Here is a 17,596-nt window from a genome sequence, read left to right on the forward strand (position 1 = left end):
GTATCAATAAATTAAATATCATTTTCCACATATTTGGATATAAAGCAGGCATTTTTTTATTTTTCCAGAGTGTTGGGTATCCACCACTATCGAAATTATATTTTCTCTCTTTGTTGTATTTAAGTTCTAATAGTTCTTGGCTAGTTATATCAACCTCATCAAAATTTGCAGTAAAAGGATTTATCATCCAGTCATACACCTTCAAGTTCAAAATATCTTTAAATCGTTTTTCCATATCCAATTTAAGTTTGTTGAGGTGGCTACTGAACCTTTCAATCTCCTCTGGAGTTACATCATCTTTTATAGATGACAATTTGGGAAACTGATGAAATTGTCTCTTCAAAAGATTATGACGGAGATCAAGTTTTTCGATAAATAATGACACAATATTTTTGCAACTGATAAGAGTTATATTGGTTCCGTGAAGCTGCAAATTAATTTTATTAAATCTCTTGAAAATGTCTGCCAAATAAAAGTCATCATTCTTTACTGTTTTTAACTGTTGACAGAGACCAGCCTCATTATTACTTTCAAAAAACTGTATGACACTATCATATAATGCTACAAAACGAGACAAGCATTTACCCTTTGAGTGCCATCGAACTTCTGTGTGTAAAAGTAACCTAATAAATTGCTCGTTAGTGTCATGGCACAGCTGTCAAAACATTGTTTTCTTTGGCATTAGATTTGATCTTATTTACAGCTCTAATTATTATACTTAATGATGAATGGAGACTTGTACTTAAATGTTTTCCTACAAGATGTTGTCAGTGCACCACACACGCACACAATGAATACACAAAACGTTTGGCACTTCTTCCTTGAAATAAGCAACAAATCCACGATGGCGACATACCATTGATGGTGCTCCATCAGTAGCACATGCAACAATATTGTTCAAGGGTATATCATTTTTTGCAAAGTATGATTTCACAGCATTAAATATTGATAATCCTTTTGTATCTGTAATAAGATTTACAGTGAATAGCATTTCTTCTTGCAGTATATTGTTTTTATCAAGGTACCGTACATATATCATCAATAGAGTATTATTATCTGCAATGGTAGACTCGTCCAACTGTATGGAAAATGAAGAGTTTTGTAGAATATAAGTTTATTTTCAACATTAACCGCCATTTCGTCAGTGCGTCGCTTTGCTGTGCTATTGCTAAGGGGCAATGTTTTTAAAACTTCAGGTATATCCTGATGCATTACTGTTGAGATAAATTCTTTGATAGAGGTATTATCAAAGTTTCTCCAATATTATGGCTCTTACCACTTTTTGCAATTAATTGTGATATACGATAAGCTGCAGTTAATCCATCTTTGTTCTTTGCATGTTGTTTCTTAGACTTAAATGATGCAGTTATTGTTGAACGATTTTGAAATATTTATACATTTCTTGAAAATATTTAGTGGGCTTCTCTTTATCTTTTGATTGCTTTGTAGCAAGATGTTCTCGCAATCAACTTTACTTCATTGGATAATGTCTTGTGGCACAGTAAACACATTGGAAGTTGTTTATTTGTAACAGATTCGATGAAACCCATCTTCAGATACTCTGGTAAATAGCCACAAGCGTATTTCTTTTTTTGAGACATAGGTTCACAACTTGTTGCACAATTTATCAATTCGTGCCAGGCCATGGACGCATGCATACTCTCGCAAATCTAACCATGTACTCACTCCCCCCCCCATGAAAGAGGTACAGCTCGAAGACTGGGTGATGGCCGGTGGTAAGCCCTACCCTCGTTATGCGCATTAAACTCGTGCCTTTGTTGGCTGCGGAGCTCATTCGTTGTTCCCTCGTCCACGAGTATACCTCGAGAAGTGTCCGGTGAATTATTATCTATATTCAAAGTTTATAGATGGAATTCAAAAGTAAATTGCAAAAGCATATTTTAAAAAGTCACAAACTCGCGAAGTTGTTAGCAATGTATTCAATATATGGAGGAAGAACAAAATTTGTAACAACGGACAAAATCCCCTACTGCCCACCATGAAAGCTTCAGTCGTCCACTAGTGGGCGGTGGGGACTAGGTTGACAACCACTGATCTATTCCAACAAATTCGTCTGAAAAATGGGCATTTTCAATTGCTATTGATAGCAATATCATGGTGATTCCAACTTAAATACCATTGTGATGTCCTTTTGTAACAATAATAATATTTTTAAAAAAAATAATAATAATTAAATCAAAAGGTGCTTGCTCTCAGTGCGAGTCTTGAACAGTGACTCTATGGGGGTACAACATTGGACATCTTCTGAACAGCCTGAAAGCATGTGTGTGATTCCTTCAAAAAACTAGTAGCAGGGGTCTTTAAAAAAGGAAATGGAGCACTTGGTGGTAATTGTCCTTATATTAATTTTAATTGGGATGGATGGAATCTACCCAGTTATATTAAAGAAGGCAGCAAAGGGAGTAAGCAAATCCTTGGATTCATGGGATGTCCCCACAGACTGGAGGTGTGAATATGTATCCACAGTTCACAATGGGGGTCAAAGGGTGACACAAGTGGTTACAGACTTGTTAGTTTAACTTCTGTTTCAGGGAAGAGAATGGATTCACTGCTTGAAGAGGCATTGCAAGATCATCTAGGCAAGACTGCAGTTATAATTTAGACCCAGCATGGGTTTGTTAAGGGAAAGTCTTTTCTGACAAATTTGATTCAATACGATGATGTGGTTACAAAGAAACTGGATGCAAAAAATAATTTTGATATCATATACTTGGATTTCAGGAAAGCTTTTGATACTGTTGCACATGGAAGACTTAATGCCATAACTCCATGCTGCTGAGATTCTCCCTCTTGCTCAGATTATGCACCTGGGGAGGCATAAATTCAAATTGAGGAAAGTCACCTGTAGAATAGATGAGTGGTTGATTGTTAGAACAAGCTTCCATCTGTAATTGTGGAAGTTTACAGCTTAAAGAAATTCAAAGCAGTACTATGCAAAATTTTGGAGGGAATGGATGTAATGGAAGGGGTTTTTTTTTTTTTTTTTAAAAAAGTCTCTTTAAGGAAGAGATTGGAAATGGTGGTGAGAAAGGCAATATGAGCACTTTTCAGTTGCCAGATTGAAAGTACAACAAGCAATCATTAGTTGGTTGGTACTGACTCATGTTGAAATTTAATTCAAATTTCAAAAGTCAAATAAATAGTTTGCAAACTTCTATTGAAATCAACCCTAAACAGTCCATGCATGCTAATAATTCTAGGCATGTTATCCTCATTTGTTCAGAAAGTCTGTTCATGTCTCTTCCCCTCCCCACCTGAATAAAGCAATTTGCTTGTTTCTTTTAAATTTTATGCTAACATATGAAAATCCGAACATAGCTCTTTAATCCTATGCACTTCACATCCATTTACTGAGGGCATCATTCCTAGATATTTTGAAGAGTTGAGTGCAAATTGAATACAATAACAAAGTAAACCAGGAGGATGATTCTGACTTAGTTAGATATTTCTACTGCCGAATTCATGGAGTGTCAATAACAAGAGGAGATTTTCTTTTGCTTAGTGAAGAGGTACTTTACGGCTGCATGTTACTACATGATGCTCAAGTTCCGATGGAAGAATGGTCTTATAAGTGCTGAGATAACACAAATGTCGTCAACTGGCAGTGCATTCTTTTTCAAATATGAAGTTTTTTTTCGTCGACAAGTTTCCATTATTTCTTGCTGTCGAAGATAAAGAAATAGATGAATCAGTAGGAGTTTTTCAGCATCAGTTCTGCCAGCTTCAATGTGAAAACCTACCAGATGCTATTATGGAAAAAAGAATTTATGTATAGTCGTCCTTGTGGTTGTGAACTAACAAGTTTGCAAGGAAGCATGAAATACAACAAATTATCCTGTCATGCTTAAAATTTTAATAATTCTTTATATCAACGTTGAGTGTGAGAGAATATTCAGCCAGGTTAGGAAAAACAAAAACTGGGTTCATATTCTCTTTCTGGTGAAGCTTTCGAAATGCACCTGACAACCAGGTCCAGGCATGAATGCCATTGTTATGAAAAAAAAACTGATTTGATATTTCTGAGAAGGCAAAGTGCAACAGCATATTTCTTGAGACAATCAAAATTAGCATAAAGTTGATATCTAATAAATATGGTTCGGATTTTTATGACCTTAAAAATGTCAAAATGTGATGAAGATATGTCATGAAATTTAACCAATGACTAAATAATTTACCTTTGCGTACCGTATAAATGATAATATTTAGGTTTTTTGTTATTTTAAAGTTGTACAATGACTTGTTATACAAATTTCTAACAAGTAATATAATGAAAATATCACAATTGGCAAGTTTTTTTTTTTTTAATATAAACATTAAAATATATTTTTTTAAACATACAAAAATCAAAATGTATATGCTAAGTACTTTCCCTCACATTGCGATCCCTGTATCCACTCCAAATGTTTTGGAGTTTATCTCCTTCTGTCATCTGCTAATATTCACTTGTAAGCAGAGAAGGACCTCTCAACATCACAAGATGTGATCGGGACAAGATTAAATGCCTTAATGACATCGGGAGCTAGAGGAAGTCCTTCAACAGCCATATCCTCTAAAACTTGGGAAAGTTTGCATATATGAAAAGCATACCAAAGGAACCTCGTGAGGTGCAGAAATGATGAAGGAAACAAAACGGTTCAGAGGGACTTTATTTGAAAATGGCAACAAAATGTCACAATACAGATGCATCACTGCGAAAGGTGAATCTAGCAACAGTTGCACGTTTAGTTTTATCCAGAACTTTGATGCAAGGAGATATGATTTAGATGGTTTATCTGAATCAAGCTTTCCAACAATAAAATTAGCTATATCCTTCACAATCCGTGGTTTCATCAACTGAACCCCACACACAGCTGCTTGCAATATCTTCGCAAATATTGTTTAGACACTGCAAGTAATAAGTAAATAAATAAATAAATTAATTAATTAAAATATAGCCTACACAGCGTTCAGCTTTTTTGATTTTATTAAATAATAAAATCAATGAGAGCATACCGATTTATAGCAGTCCTCAAGGTGATTTTTCTGTAACTTTTTATATTTCTGTAACCTCAAGGTGATTTATAAAAAAAATTTATTATTTTCCAATTTATATGAAAAAACTAAATATGCATGAGCATTAAATTTGGAATGTCCATATATCGAAGCATCCAAAATAAAAATTATGATAGATCTATTACCAGGTAATTAATTAATTTACTTAAATAAACTAGATGCAACAAGGCATAATATTTAAGAGTTTAAGATTCTATATAATATTGATGTAGATACAGCATAAAGAACAACTAAGAACAATTACGATAGTAGTGTGAAAGGCATAATTTCGTCTGTATCTCATATTGTGCTCTTCCTTCAAAACGATTGCCCATGTATTGCACTACCTCGAATAAGTAACGCTTCACTGATAGAGAAGACTTGTTACTTGTCTTACCACCACCCACCAATGAAAAGCCAACTAGCTTTGAAACGGTGCCGTCTGGGTGATGGTACTCACTGAGAATAAGTAACAATAGTCTTCTCTATTAGTGAAGCGTTACTTATTCGAGGTAGTGCAATACATAGGCAACTCGTTGTGAAGGAAGAGCACAATATGAGATACAGACGAAATGATGCCTTTCACACTACTATCGTAGTTGTTCTTTAAGAGTTATCTATGGTGTATCTACTCCGATATTATATTTATTAATTAATTTCCGTACCTCTTTATTGCACGCGTTGCAATATATCATTTTTCCATTCGTTTGGTATGTGTCTTTAGACACTTCTACAAAAGAAATCCATTTTCTAAAAAGCTCAGTTTTGCTCAATTTTGGCTTCATTTCGCGTAAAGCTGAACTTCCTACTGTATAAAATAAGTTGAACGAATAATTCGTTGAACTCATTATAAGGTGAAACTACCGTAAACCTTTAAATTATAGCTAAAATTACACTACGGAGTGACTAAAGAGCAAATCAAAATAACTTTGGGATATAGCCACTTGTGCCCGCCCACTCTGGAATGTGAAATGATTAAATGTAAATTCCCATGGTTTTTTAGAAATATATTTTAAATCAATTTGATAAATAATTTGTTGATTATCGTAAGACGAAATATGAAAGTTTTATGACAACAAGTATAAAATATTGTATTAAATATGATATTTCATATTTTGTTTGAAATTATGGCCTAATGCATAAAATATAATGAAATGTAAAATTATAAACACGATCCTCAGACCATTTAACATGGACACACTAAGTTTCATGCCTTTATGTAAATGAAAAATGAATATGATAATACATAAAAATCCAAACCCTACTAATAAATATCCAAACAGAAATCCACAGGAAGAAAAATATTAGATGAGCTCCTTTTTAAAAGAATTCTATACTGTGAAACAATCCTATTGCTGTATTTTAATATAAAAATATCAGTTACAGCTATGCAAATAGATTATTACAGCTTTTATCTTGTAAAGATGTTGGCAATTATAATCTGCTCTCTCTCTCTCTCTCTCTCTCTCTCTCTCTCTCTCTCTCTCTCTCTCTCTCTCTCTCTCTCTCTCTCAATTTATATTGATGGTGAGTTAAATATTATCTCTCATTCTTCTCTAACCTCTTTTGACTTTTAATTTAAGGGGTGTCCAAAAAGTCTGTAGAATGAAGCATTTTTTTTCTGTGTGTCCTAATTTAACAAGTTCCAGCCCACTTGCAGATTTTTAGATCAAAAAATGAAACTAACTTTCTGCTGGATTTAAGGATTCTGGTGTTAGAGAATGAGCTGGCAGATAAAGCTACCAAAGATCAAACTACATCAAACAATTTAACCCTTTGTGCCATACACATATTATAGAATAATAATACAGAGAACATCTAATGATAAATGGCTTCAAATCTGGCAGGTGCAAAATAATAAACTTTATTAGTATTAGTAATGGCCGCATGGTGCAAGAAAGCCTATGGCTTATGCTGCACCAGCCAAAAAAAAAAAAAAAAAACACCTAATAATTAATAAAAGAAGTAGTTTTAGCTTTAGCTAGGTCATGCATTGAGTATACACATCTTGCTCACTTGTATTTTCTAATGGGCAAGACTCCTCATTGCACAATTGCAATACCTAGCTTACAGTGAAACACATCCTTGTTGACTGCAGTTACTAAAGCTGTGATACATCACAGCTTTAGTAACTGTGAATTCAGAATTTATGATGTAATTGTATGTGTTTAAAATACAGTCCATTCCGGTTATTTTGGACACATCGGGACTAGTGCATTTTGGTCTGATTAAGCGCCTGCCCCAATTATCCGAAGTTTCACGTAAATAGTTAAAAATACAATGTATCTCTCCCCCCCCTTTACAATTAGTTCACTGTACAATCAAATCATGTTACGATGGAGTCACCATAGTAAAGTATTGTTCACTATACGATGTGCAGTAAGCACCAGTCATTGTGATCACGTTTGTGAATTGAATTTTAATTCTATTAAACAGCAATTCTAATTAGCGAAAATAGGAGGAATGTTATCCATAGGCTATAAAAGTAAAGATATATTAAACCCAAATTTATCCTTTATTACCTTACCAATTAAAAAATTAAATGATACGTGAAAATCGGAAGAATATACATGATAATCAGAATAATTAATATGTACTGTAATATGTACATACGAACTAGTTGACATTTCTGTTCACTGACATTTGTGGGTGGGGTTAAAATTTAAAACAGTAAAAAGATGAAGCAATCAATAACAAAGAACACAGCACACACAAATTGCAAGTAACACAATACGCGCAAATGAAAACGGAGTAACGAGTTACAAAGCTTTTAAAAATAGGAATGAAGAGAAGATCTGAAAATTAATTTTTTTATATGATTGAAGATTTCGTGGAAGTGTAAACAGATTTCACCATAATAACCCACAGAATTCCAGCTGTCGGTATTATCGCAAATTCAGTAAGTTCGAGTTTACTGTCTGTTTATGATAGATTTCACTAACAGAAAAGCCCAATAAACAGGTGACTGCCAATTGTTTTTATGGTTATGACCTCCAACATTTAGACCGAACCACGTGGTACCGTCAGAGACAATCGTAGGGTAATCTCCAGTGCTGCAGTCTCTTGCCCCGATTAAACAGCATGCTGTCCCAATTAAGCGAAGTAAACCCTGGCTATTTTCTTGATTGGTTTCTGTTTTTTTAAGATTTGCCCAAAATAAACGGCTTCCCCGATTAACCGGAATCCGCTGTAATTGGAAATGTCTTAATGTTAATGGCTCCTTCAAGTTCATTTGAGATTGTAGCTGTGATCTCTGGGCAATTGTGGAGAGCAACAATGAACTTAACATGAGCCATTGGCATTAAAACATTTAATAGGAAGTGATGCAAATCTAATTGATATTTTCAATTATTTGAAACATCCAATTATCATAAATTCTGATGTAGCTTTCTCACAATCAATCTCTGTAAAACAAGGCACGTCTTGGCTGTTGCAGCCCTTGTGCTGTTAAACAACCATATCAACAACAATGAAGCATTTTAACTAAAAATTTTTGTTTCATCCTGTTGGTAATCTATTTTCTTATGTAATTATTGGTTCTATTTTATTTTCAATGTAAATATATTTAACATACTTAGTTTTTCACCGTATTTAATCTTTTATTATTTTTTTCCCCTTCTTACTAATCTTTACTTCTTATAGAACTGGCAATCTATGCATTGACCTGTTTTCATATTTTGTCTATTTCATACTCCTCCATTTTTAATGATATGTCTATATATATATATATATATATAATGGCTGTTTGATATAGAATGATCTTGTTTTTTTTTTTTTTTTTTTTCATAATGTGCCATTCATCAATCATCCATATTTTGATAGTCCTTTTAAAAGTGTCCCAATTTGATGCAATGCACTTACTCCAAAGTTTCTGCCATTCAGCAAAGCCATTTTTTGGCATTCATTTGAGAATTGCCTCCAATATCTTTACGACTTCTTCTAAAGACTAGACACATTTCTCTCGCAGCTCCTTTAACTTTGGTGGGGTGGATGCAAAGAGTCGGGACTGTAGGGCAGATGAGGAACACATTTCACATTAACAAGTACTAGATGACAGTATGAACAATGTGAGGTCTCACATTGTCGTGTTGTAGCATCCACCCAATTGCATGCAGTTGCGGTCATTTGCAATGATTGTGATCCCACAAAGTGTGCAGTACAGTTTATAGTAAGGTCACGTAAAAGTCAAATGACATGGCACAATGCTAGTAAACTATTCCTTGAATGTCAAAAAAAAAAAAAAACAGAAAGGAAGAAAGAAAGCCACGACTTTTTTTTTCTTTTCTTTTTTTGTGTTGGTGATGACGTACACTTGCAAACAGAGCTTTGCTTACTTTATAGGTAAAAATAATGGAGCCGAGTGTCATCTGCCATTATCACCTTGTGCAGAACTTCACCACCTTCTGTAACCATCTGTTGCGGTTCCTGACAAACCTCCATGCGAACTTGCTATTGTTCGGGTGTGAGTAATCTTGAAATTTGGCATGCACAAACACGTCGAATACAAATGGTCATGGAAAATAGTGTGCATGCTTCCTACTGATATTCTCAGCACCTCTGCTAGTTGCCTTGCTGATATATGTTGATCTCTCACGATTACAGACGCAGTGGTTGAAGCTTCAGGCCTGCCGAGTTTTGTGATCACAACCATCTGTGAATTGGGCTATAGGGAAGTATAGATTCGCCTTAAGCCTCTTTTAACATTTCTTACGCTTCAGCTGCTGTTTTCTTGAGATGGAAATAAAAGTGGAGAGCAGTATGCTGTTCCTCGCATGTTACATAGGCGAAACTGAACAGGCATAAACTTGACCGATCAGCAAGTTCACACCGTGCACACAAGTCAACTGCTGTGTGATACAGCTTGGTTTGGTCTTAAATTCCACAGCTGAGCTAGAAATCGCAAGCAATAGCAAGGGTGGTTGTTCATGAAAATTTATGATCATTCTTTATTGAACAGCCCTCATATAACAGTTTGTCTTCAGGTATGAGGTTTTTTTTTTTAATTTTATTTCAGGTTCCTTTCGTATTTGTTGGCACCGTAGAAAATATAAGCAATGCCAAAGTGCTTCTTGAATATCACTTGGCTCATTTAAAGGTAAGTGTCAGTGTGGCTTCTTTATTTTTAATGATTAATAAATGTAATTATATGAAATGTTAAGCTTTTATTTACTATTAAGTACCGTCATAAGTAAAACTGATTTATGTTTATTTTGGGAAGCACATATGGAGTGATCCATTAGTAAGGAAACTATTTTGAATAACTGCTGATGTAATAAGTTATTTTAAAAATAGTTTATAATCTCTTATTATTATTATTATTACTACTACTTTGGAATAATTTGAACATTGGAAAAACACCATAAGCTGTACAATGAAGAAAGGGATTAAAATTGTAACGTGATGTGCAAAATATGAAAATGAAGCAGGAACAGTGCATGGCCTACCAAAATCTGATCTTGTATCTCAAGACATCTGCCAGTTTGGAACTTGTAAGAGAGGATATTGAAAAGGTTTAAAAAGAAGCTTCCCTTAAGAAGTGAAAAAATTCTTAAGGGAAGCTAAGTTTGGAACTTATGTTGCCCAGAGTTTGAATGAGGATACCCAAGGTATTATTGACAGTGTTTTGTAGGCTGATGAAACCTCTTAACAACCCCCATTTATTCCTTAATAAGAATTTAAACACCACTAGTTTTGATGGCCTAGGCTTGAATTTAGATTGTCTCCAAATTCTTAGGAAAAAAGTTCCAAGATCAGACAGCAGGATTTCATTACTGAATGGCCACCACATTCATCAGTGTTAATGCTTGTGATTACTTTTTGTAGGGATTCTTAAAAGAGAAAGTATTTAGAAATAAGCATAGGTCTCTGCTAGAACTGCAAATTTTTTGAAGACCAAAATGGCAGCCGTATTGAAAAGATGCAAAAGTTTTTTTGTTTTTTTTTTTAAGTTTATGTATACCCTTTCTATTTTGCTATCTAAAATAGCATTCTTATTGAGTTAAACATGTTTGCTTGGTTATGGACCATCCTGTATTTTTGAAAATATGTCACATTACAACATTTAATGAATTGCAGCAGAACAAAAAAGTAAATAAATTTTTGTGTTTGGAAATTTCAAATAAATAATAGTTCTAACAGTATTATAGTATTACTTATTTATATGCTAGGCATGTTATATTCTTAGGTTTTTAGCCTCATCCTAACCATATAGAAACTAGAATACATCTAATTTATTGATTTGTTTTGAAGGCTTAGAACCGTTACAGAGGAATTGAAAAATGACTACTTCCTTTTATAAATGACTGGTGAATATGGGTGGGTCTGAATATTGAATTTTCAATAGCAGTTTTTCTTCAGAGGGTGGTTTTTATCTCTCTATACATTAAAAAAGTTTTCCTCCTAGTGATATTTATTTGAGCCAATGGGATAAGAGGATGGGGCAATTACATCACTACAAATGCACAGGTAAATAATTACATAAGACATTTTGTTGTTGGCCACGTAAATCAGAGCCACGGTTAGCTCTGATGATTGCTTTTATATGTGCTCTTGTTAAATAGTTTATGCATATGATTTTAAGGTGTTTGTTTTAAATTCTTTTGTGAAACTTGAGTATAGTGTGATAAGGTTCATCAGGTTTGACTATTTATAATCATGGAAAGGTAATATTTACCCTAAATTTACACAGATAATTCTGTTTTAGCCGTTAGAGCAATCTTTGTTTTAACTGTCAATTACAGCTGCCTATGCTTTAGCATATCACCGGTATTTGAAAATTTGAAGAGCTGCTTTTTAAATTCTACAAGTTATGAATGCAGGGGACTTAATTAGGTGGAGGGGTTTGTCACATTGATTAGCTGTATCTAATTTGGGACAAAATGTCTCCTTATCCGAAAAGATAAGATTTTTAAAGACTGAGTTTTAATTAGTGAAAGCTTATACGGCCATATAATAGTGCCACCGCTGAAGAAAGACATGGTGACCTACTCCAGTATTTTCCACTGGAAAATTTTATGAGCAAGCTCAAGAATCTCAAAACATGACGGGAAGCCAAGATCACCAAGCTATGATTGACGTATTTCGGTCACGTAATGCGATCCAATTCATTGGAAAAATCGATACTGCTAGGAAAGGTCAGTGGAATAAGGAGAAGAGGTCAGCAAAGAACAGCTGGGCTCGACACCATCAAGAGCGACACTGGCATGAGCATGGAGGACTTAAAAAAGTTGTTGAAGACTGGACAGCATGGAGGCAGCTTGCCCATAAAGTCTCAGAAAGTCGGCTGGACGCAGTATGAAGACTACAAATGTAAGAAAAAGACTGAATTTGAAAATTAAATTAGGCGTTTTGAAGTGAATCGATTCCTGTCAACGACAAGTGGATGTGTGCCATAATTTAGGACTGACAGATTTAACTGTAAGAACAATTATAAAAAATAAAGAATTAATTTTAGCAGCGGGGAAGACAGCTGTTCCACTGCAAGCAACTTAGATTCACTTAGGGCTAGGTCAGCTATTAGGATTGAAATGGAGAGACTTTAACTAATTTTATTGAAGATAATATCCAATGCAGAATTCAGTTAAGTTAAATATTATAAAAAAAAAAAGAGCGAGAGAGAGAGAGAGATTAGCCAAATGATGATCTGAAGAAAACTCACCTAAAAAAAAAAAAAAGTGGAACCATTTAAAACTAATAAGGGCTTGTTGAATAGATTTAAAATCCAGGGAGAAGCCGCAAGTGCAGATCGAGAAACCAAAACTTTCAAAAAAGAACTTGTTAAAATTATTGATGAGGAGTATTATGTGTTATACTTCTCAGCAAGTTTTTAACATAGATGAAGCAGAACTTTTGTGGAAACGAATGCCTAAAAGAAGTTTCATATTGAAAGAAAGAAAAAAAAAAAAAAACATGCCAGGTTTCAAAATGGTGAAGGATCGGTTGACTTTATTGTTGGGTGGTAACGCTTCAGAGGATTTAAAATTAAAACCCCTTTTAGTTTACCAGGAAGAGGGCCAAAGTACAACCCAAAATCGACACATCTTTCATGATTAAATTCATCAATTAAATTAATGATTTTAATTGGAATTTTAAATTTTGATAAGTAAGTAGTTACCACATAATTATATACGTATGTAATGCAGGATATTTTATATGTATGTACAAATATTTGAATATTAAATATTTTGACCGAAATTTGTGCATATTTTCGCTACCATTTATTATTGATTAGGCAGTATCCTATGGCATCGACCGCAACTCACAAATACATATGTTATCTTATGGGAAAGTGGCACTCGCTTAGATTCACTTAGTGCTCTGTTTTTCCGGAACAAATTATCAGCGTTAAGCGGGGGTCACCTGTACATTTTCATTGAGATCAACTGGTGTTTCCTTGCTCTTCTGATGGCTATCTGATCGTGTCTGTGAGTTGTACTCTGTCTGAGTGATCACCTTGCATCCTGCAGTGATGTGTTGGATTGTTTCTGAGGCCAGGTGGCATCACTGATGTGTTATCTGACACTCCTCTCTCCTTGGCAGTGTATTTTCTATAGTTTCTGGTGTTGATTACATGGCCTTGGATGGCAAGCATGAATCCTTCAGTCTCAGGGGAACATACCACTCATGAGCCATGCATTGGAAGCCATTTTATGTGTGTGATCTTAATGGAGGTCATTGTAGTGTCTTCTTTGCACACCTTTCTAGCTTTGTTTGCCTCATCTGGGTGGAAGGGGACTCCTTGCTTGGGTTGAGTAAGGGTATACCACTTGTTTATTTTCCTTATGGCCTGGTAGAGGGTGGCTTTGTTTTTCTGGAAGTAATTCTTCAAATTAGCTATCACTGTCTTGTGTTGCTTGATGAGGTCTATCAGGCCCCCTTCCTCCTTATTCCCTTGAGCTATTGTACTCTACTACTGACTTCAGGTAATGTTGGCAGCTGTTGGTGGTCATTGTCCTTTTCTTTTTCATGATATCCTCCAAGTTGGTGTTAGGTAGGATATTGTCGGAATATTTCCCAAGCGTTGTTTTGAGCCTTTTTTTCTGCTGTGCATTGTGAATTCCACCGTGGTAACATAAAAGGAAGACACGGTCTCCACTGTGTAAGCAGGTTATAACAAGGAAGTGATCACTTCCATACAGATTCTCCTCCACTTCCCATAGGAGTGGAGGAGGAGACAGAAAGATCAATGGAAGAAAACGTACAGGTAGGCACATGGAAGAAGATGTTAGTTTCCGTTTTTAGAAGGAAAAGGTCATTGTCAGTGAGTGTATGCTCTATGACACGTCCCCCTTCCATTAATATCGGCCCTTCCCCATGGGGTGTTATGTCCATTGAGATCTGCAAGAAGCAGGATGGGGTGGCAGCTGTACTCTGAGATCACAAAGGTCTGTCTGGGAGATGTCAGCCAGAGATGGCAAGTAAATAGAACAGACTTATTAAACACCCAACAGTAAGGCAAATTGCTACCACTTCTAAGTTAGTGGAAAGCAGCAACCAAACCACAGGTAATGTGATCTGGTTGCCCAATGTCTGGATGGAGCATGGGCTGGTCCATCCCCAGTTCTGTCCTTACATATGTAGTACAGTGGATTCCAGTTAATTTGAACACATCGGGACTAAGTCAGTTTGGTGCAATTAGGTGAAATTTTAATGAACTGAAAAACACATTCTAATAGGGGCAAAAAGGTATGATTAAAATAAAAGGAATGTGGCATTTAAAGAAAGCACGCTGTATTTAAGTTATATTGATACAAACATTTATTAAAAATAACTAAAGCTAAAAGCAAACAATATACGTATGTGTACATATGTAAAATGAAGATACATAATGTCTGTGTCAAGCGAAGGTTACACATTACTTACGGGTTCTTACTTTGAAAAACTATCAAGTTTAACTTTGATGTGTTCTCTTTATGGACTGCAACTGAACAAAGTCTGTGCAGGTATCTAATGCTGATAAAGGATTGCCTTCCTGCATGACATAGCATCTGAATTCAGTGATATATTTCCTGGCATCCTGGTTAGTCACTTGCTTAGGTATATCATCGTCATCATTTTCTTGGTCTTCTGGTGCCTCTGAGTGTTTTGCCACAATTTGTTCAATAGTCATTTCCTCATAATTTTCATCGTGGCATTGAAGGTTATTGGCATTCCTTAAAAATTCTTTACAATTTTGGACATGTTGCAGTTCCAGAGTCATTTCATTTTCTGTACAGCTCATTGCATCTGAATCACAATTAGTCGTGAAACCACATTTAGCAAAACAATTCTGAATTGTTTTGTTACTTATTCCTTGCCAGCTATCGGCAATAAATTGTAAAGCTTTTAACATTCATTGATTTTGAAGATGATGTCAGCAAATTTTCCTCAATTGCTTCAAAATGTGATTAACCAGCTTTACGCCATAATAGGTCTTCAAAGTGATTAACCAGCTTTCCACCATAATAGGCCTTCAAATTTTTTATAATTCCCATATTCATAGGCTGTATCAAGGATGTGGTGTTAGGTGGTAAAAATTCCAGTTCAATATTTTTTAAACCATCTAAATTAGGGTGTGCCATACAGTTGTCCAATATCAACAGAATTTTTCTGGACTTCTGTTGCAGTTCCGTGTCCCAGTTCATTAACTATTGCATAAAAATATATGTGGCCATCTACACCTTCTTATTGGCATAATACGAAACTGGCAAACTGTCTATTGTAAACCCCTTGAAACAACAAGGTTTAGCACTTTTACCAATAACCAAAAGTTCGAATTTATCTGTTTCCTGGCATGTTTGAGCACCTCAACACTGTTACACAATCCATTGCTTTCTTTGAACTGGACAGTGTTATGGGTTTATAGCTCAAGGAACCATCCAGCGTAGCATGATAATACAGGCCTGTTTCATTGGCGTTGTAAAATATCATCCCCACTAAATTTTTTAAGAAATTCTGGCAGTTTTTCAATTTCCATTGCTAAGTGCTCGTAGCATCAGCACTGTCCTTCACAATGTGTGCCTTTTTGTAACTAGTGTCATTAGCATTAGCAAGGGTACATGGTGCACGAAAGCAAGCTTATATAGCATCAGCCAAAAAAAAAAAAAAAACATCCCCTGATCATTTCATCCAACCACTCACTCCAAATGTTTGTCTAGTTCAGCCTCGAATCTGTTTAAGCTATCAACTTCTACAATGACAGATGGAAGTTTGTTTCAGCAATCAACCAATTGCTGGCTAAAGGCAAACTTCCACACATCTATCCTACAACTGTCTTTCCTCAATTTGAATTTATTTCCTCTCAGGCGATTATTCTGAGCAAGAAGAAGAATCCCATCAGCACTGAGCATGCTCAAACCATTCAAGGCTTTATACACCTCAATCAGATCACCTCGCCGGTGCCTAGTTTCCAGACACTGTAATTTGCAAACCTTAAGCCTTTCTTCATAAGAGCAACCCTTTGTTCCATTCACTAATCTTGTTGCCCTTCTCTGTACTCTTTCCAGCAGCAGCACTACATCCTTCTTAAAATGAGGCCTCCAAACTTGTATCGAATACTCAAGGTGTGGCCTGACCATTTCCTTATACAAGGGAATAATCACCTCCTTATCCCGGTTTAAAAAATTCCTGAAGAGTAGCTCATGATGACAAGACACCATGAGCTACTCTTGCAAACAGTCTACACTGCTTAGAAAGCTTCATATCTGCCTGCACAGTTACTCCCAGGTCCTATTCATTCTTTACCACTGTCGGTGTAGTACCACAGAGTTGATACGTTACTCTGGGGTTACTGCTTCCCATATGTAGTACTTTACATTTGTTAATGTTAAACTTCATTTGCCACCTGTTGAAGCAGCGTACTGTCATTAGTGTCTTTAACAACCCTGCCAACCTTCGTATCGTCTGCAAACTTGGACATTAAGCCTGATATACCATCATCAATATGATTTATAAATACAGAAAACAACAATGAACCCAACACCGAACTCTGGGGGACTCCACTAATAACATTAGTCCACGAAGAGCAGTGTCCACTGATTACCACTCTCTGTCTTCTCCCCCTCAACCACTCCTTTATCAATAGCAGCAATTTGCCTCCAATGCCACACTGCTCCAATTTGTGCAGCAGTCTTCCATGTGCAACAGTATCAAAAGCCTATCTATGATCCAATTATATGATATCAAAGTTATTCCCTGTATCCAGTTCCTTTGTGATCACATCATAGTATCTAATCAGATTGGTCAGACAAGACTTCCCCTTAACCAGACCATGCTGTGCCAGAGCTATAACTGAAGTCTTGTCTAGATGATCCTGCAATGCTTCTTTAACCAGTGCCTCCATTAATTTCCCTGGAACAGAAATTAAACTTCAGGTCTGTAATTACCTGTGTCTCCCTTTGATCCTCCTTTGTGGATTGGGGTCATGTTTGCACTTTTTCAGGCCGTGGGTACCTTCCCTGAGTCCAAGGAAGCTGTCATAATTATGGCTCGGGGTTTGTTTACTTCCTTTGCCACCTCCTTTAATATAACTGGATAGATCCCATCCCCACCAGTGCCTTTCTTATGT

The 17,596-nt window shown here is 35.6% G+C and overlaps 1 protein-coding gene across 1 annotated transcript in view; it reads left to right on the top strand.

Moving 5' to 3' along the window:
- Positions 1-17,596, top strand: part of LOC150092017 (RNA-binding protein FXR1-like) — a 308,330-nt gene that overhangs the window by 220,975 nt on the left and 69,759 nt on the right. Inside the window, exon 12 of the mRNA XM_090377720.1 lies at positions 10,067-10,147. Within this exon, the coding sequence (XP_090233846.1) occupies positions 10,067-10,147 (81 nt within the window). The remainder of the gene's footprint in view (positions 1-10,066; positions 10,148-17,596) is intronic.

This window comes from Mastigoproctus giganteus, chromosome 1 (assembly GCF_048544385.1).
Source record: "Mastigoproctus giganteus isolate SK-2022 chromosome 1, ASM4854438v1, whole genome shotgun sequence".
Classification (NCBI taxonomy): domain Eukaryota; kingdom Metazoa; phylum Arthropoda; class Arachnida; order Uropygi; family Thelyphonidae; genus Mastigoproctus; species Mastigoproctus giganteus.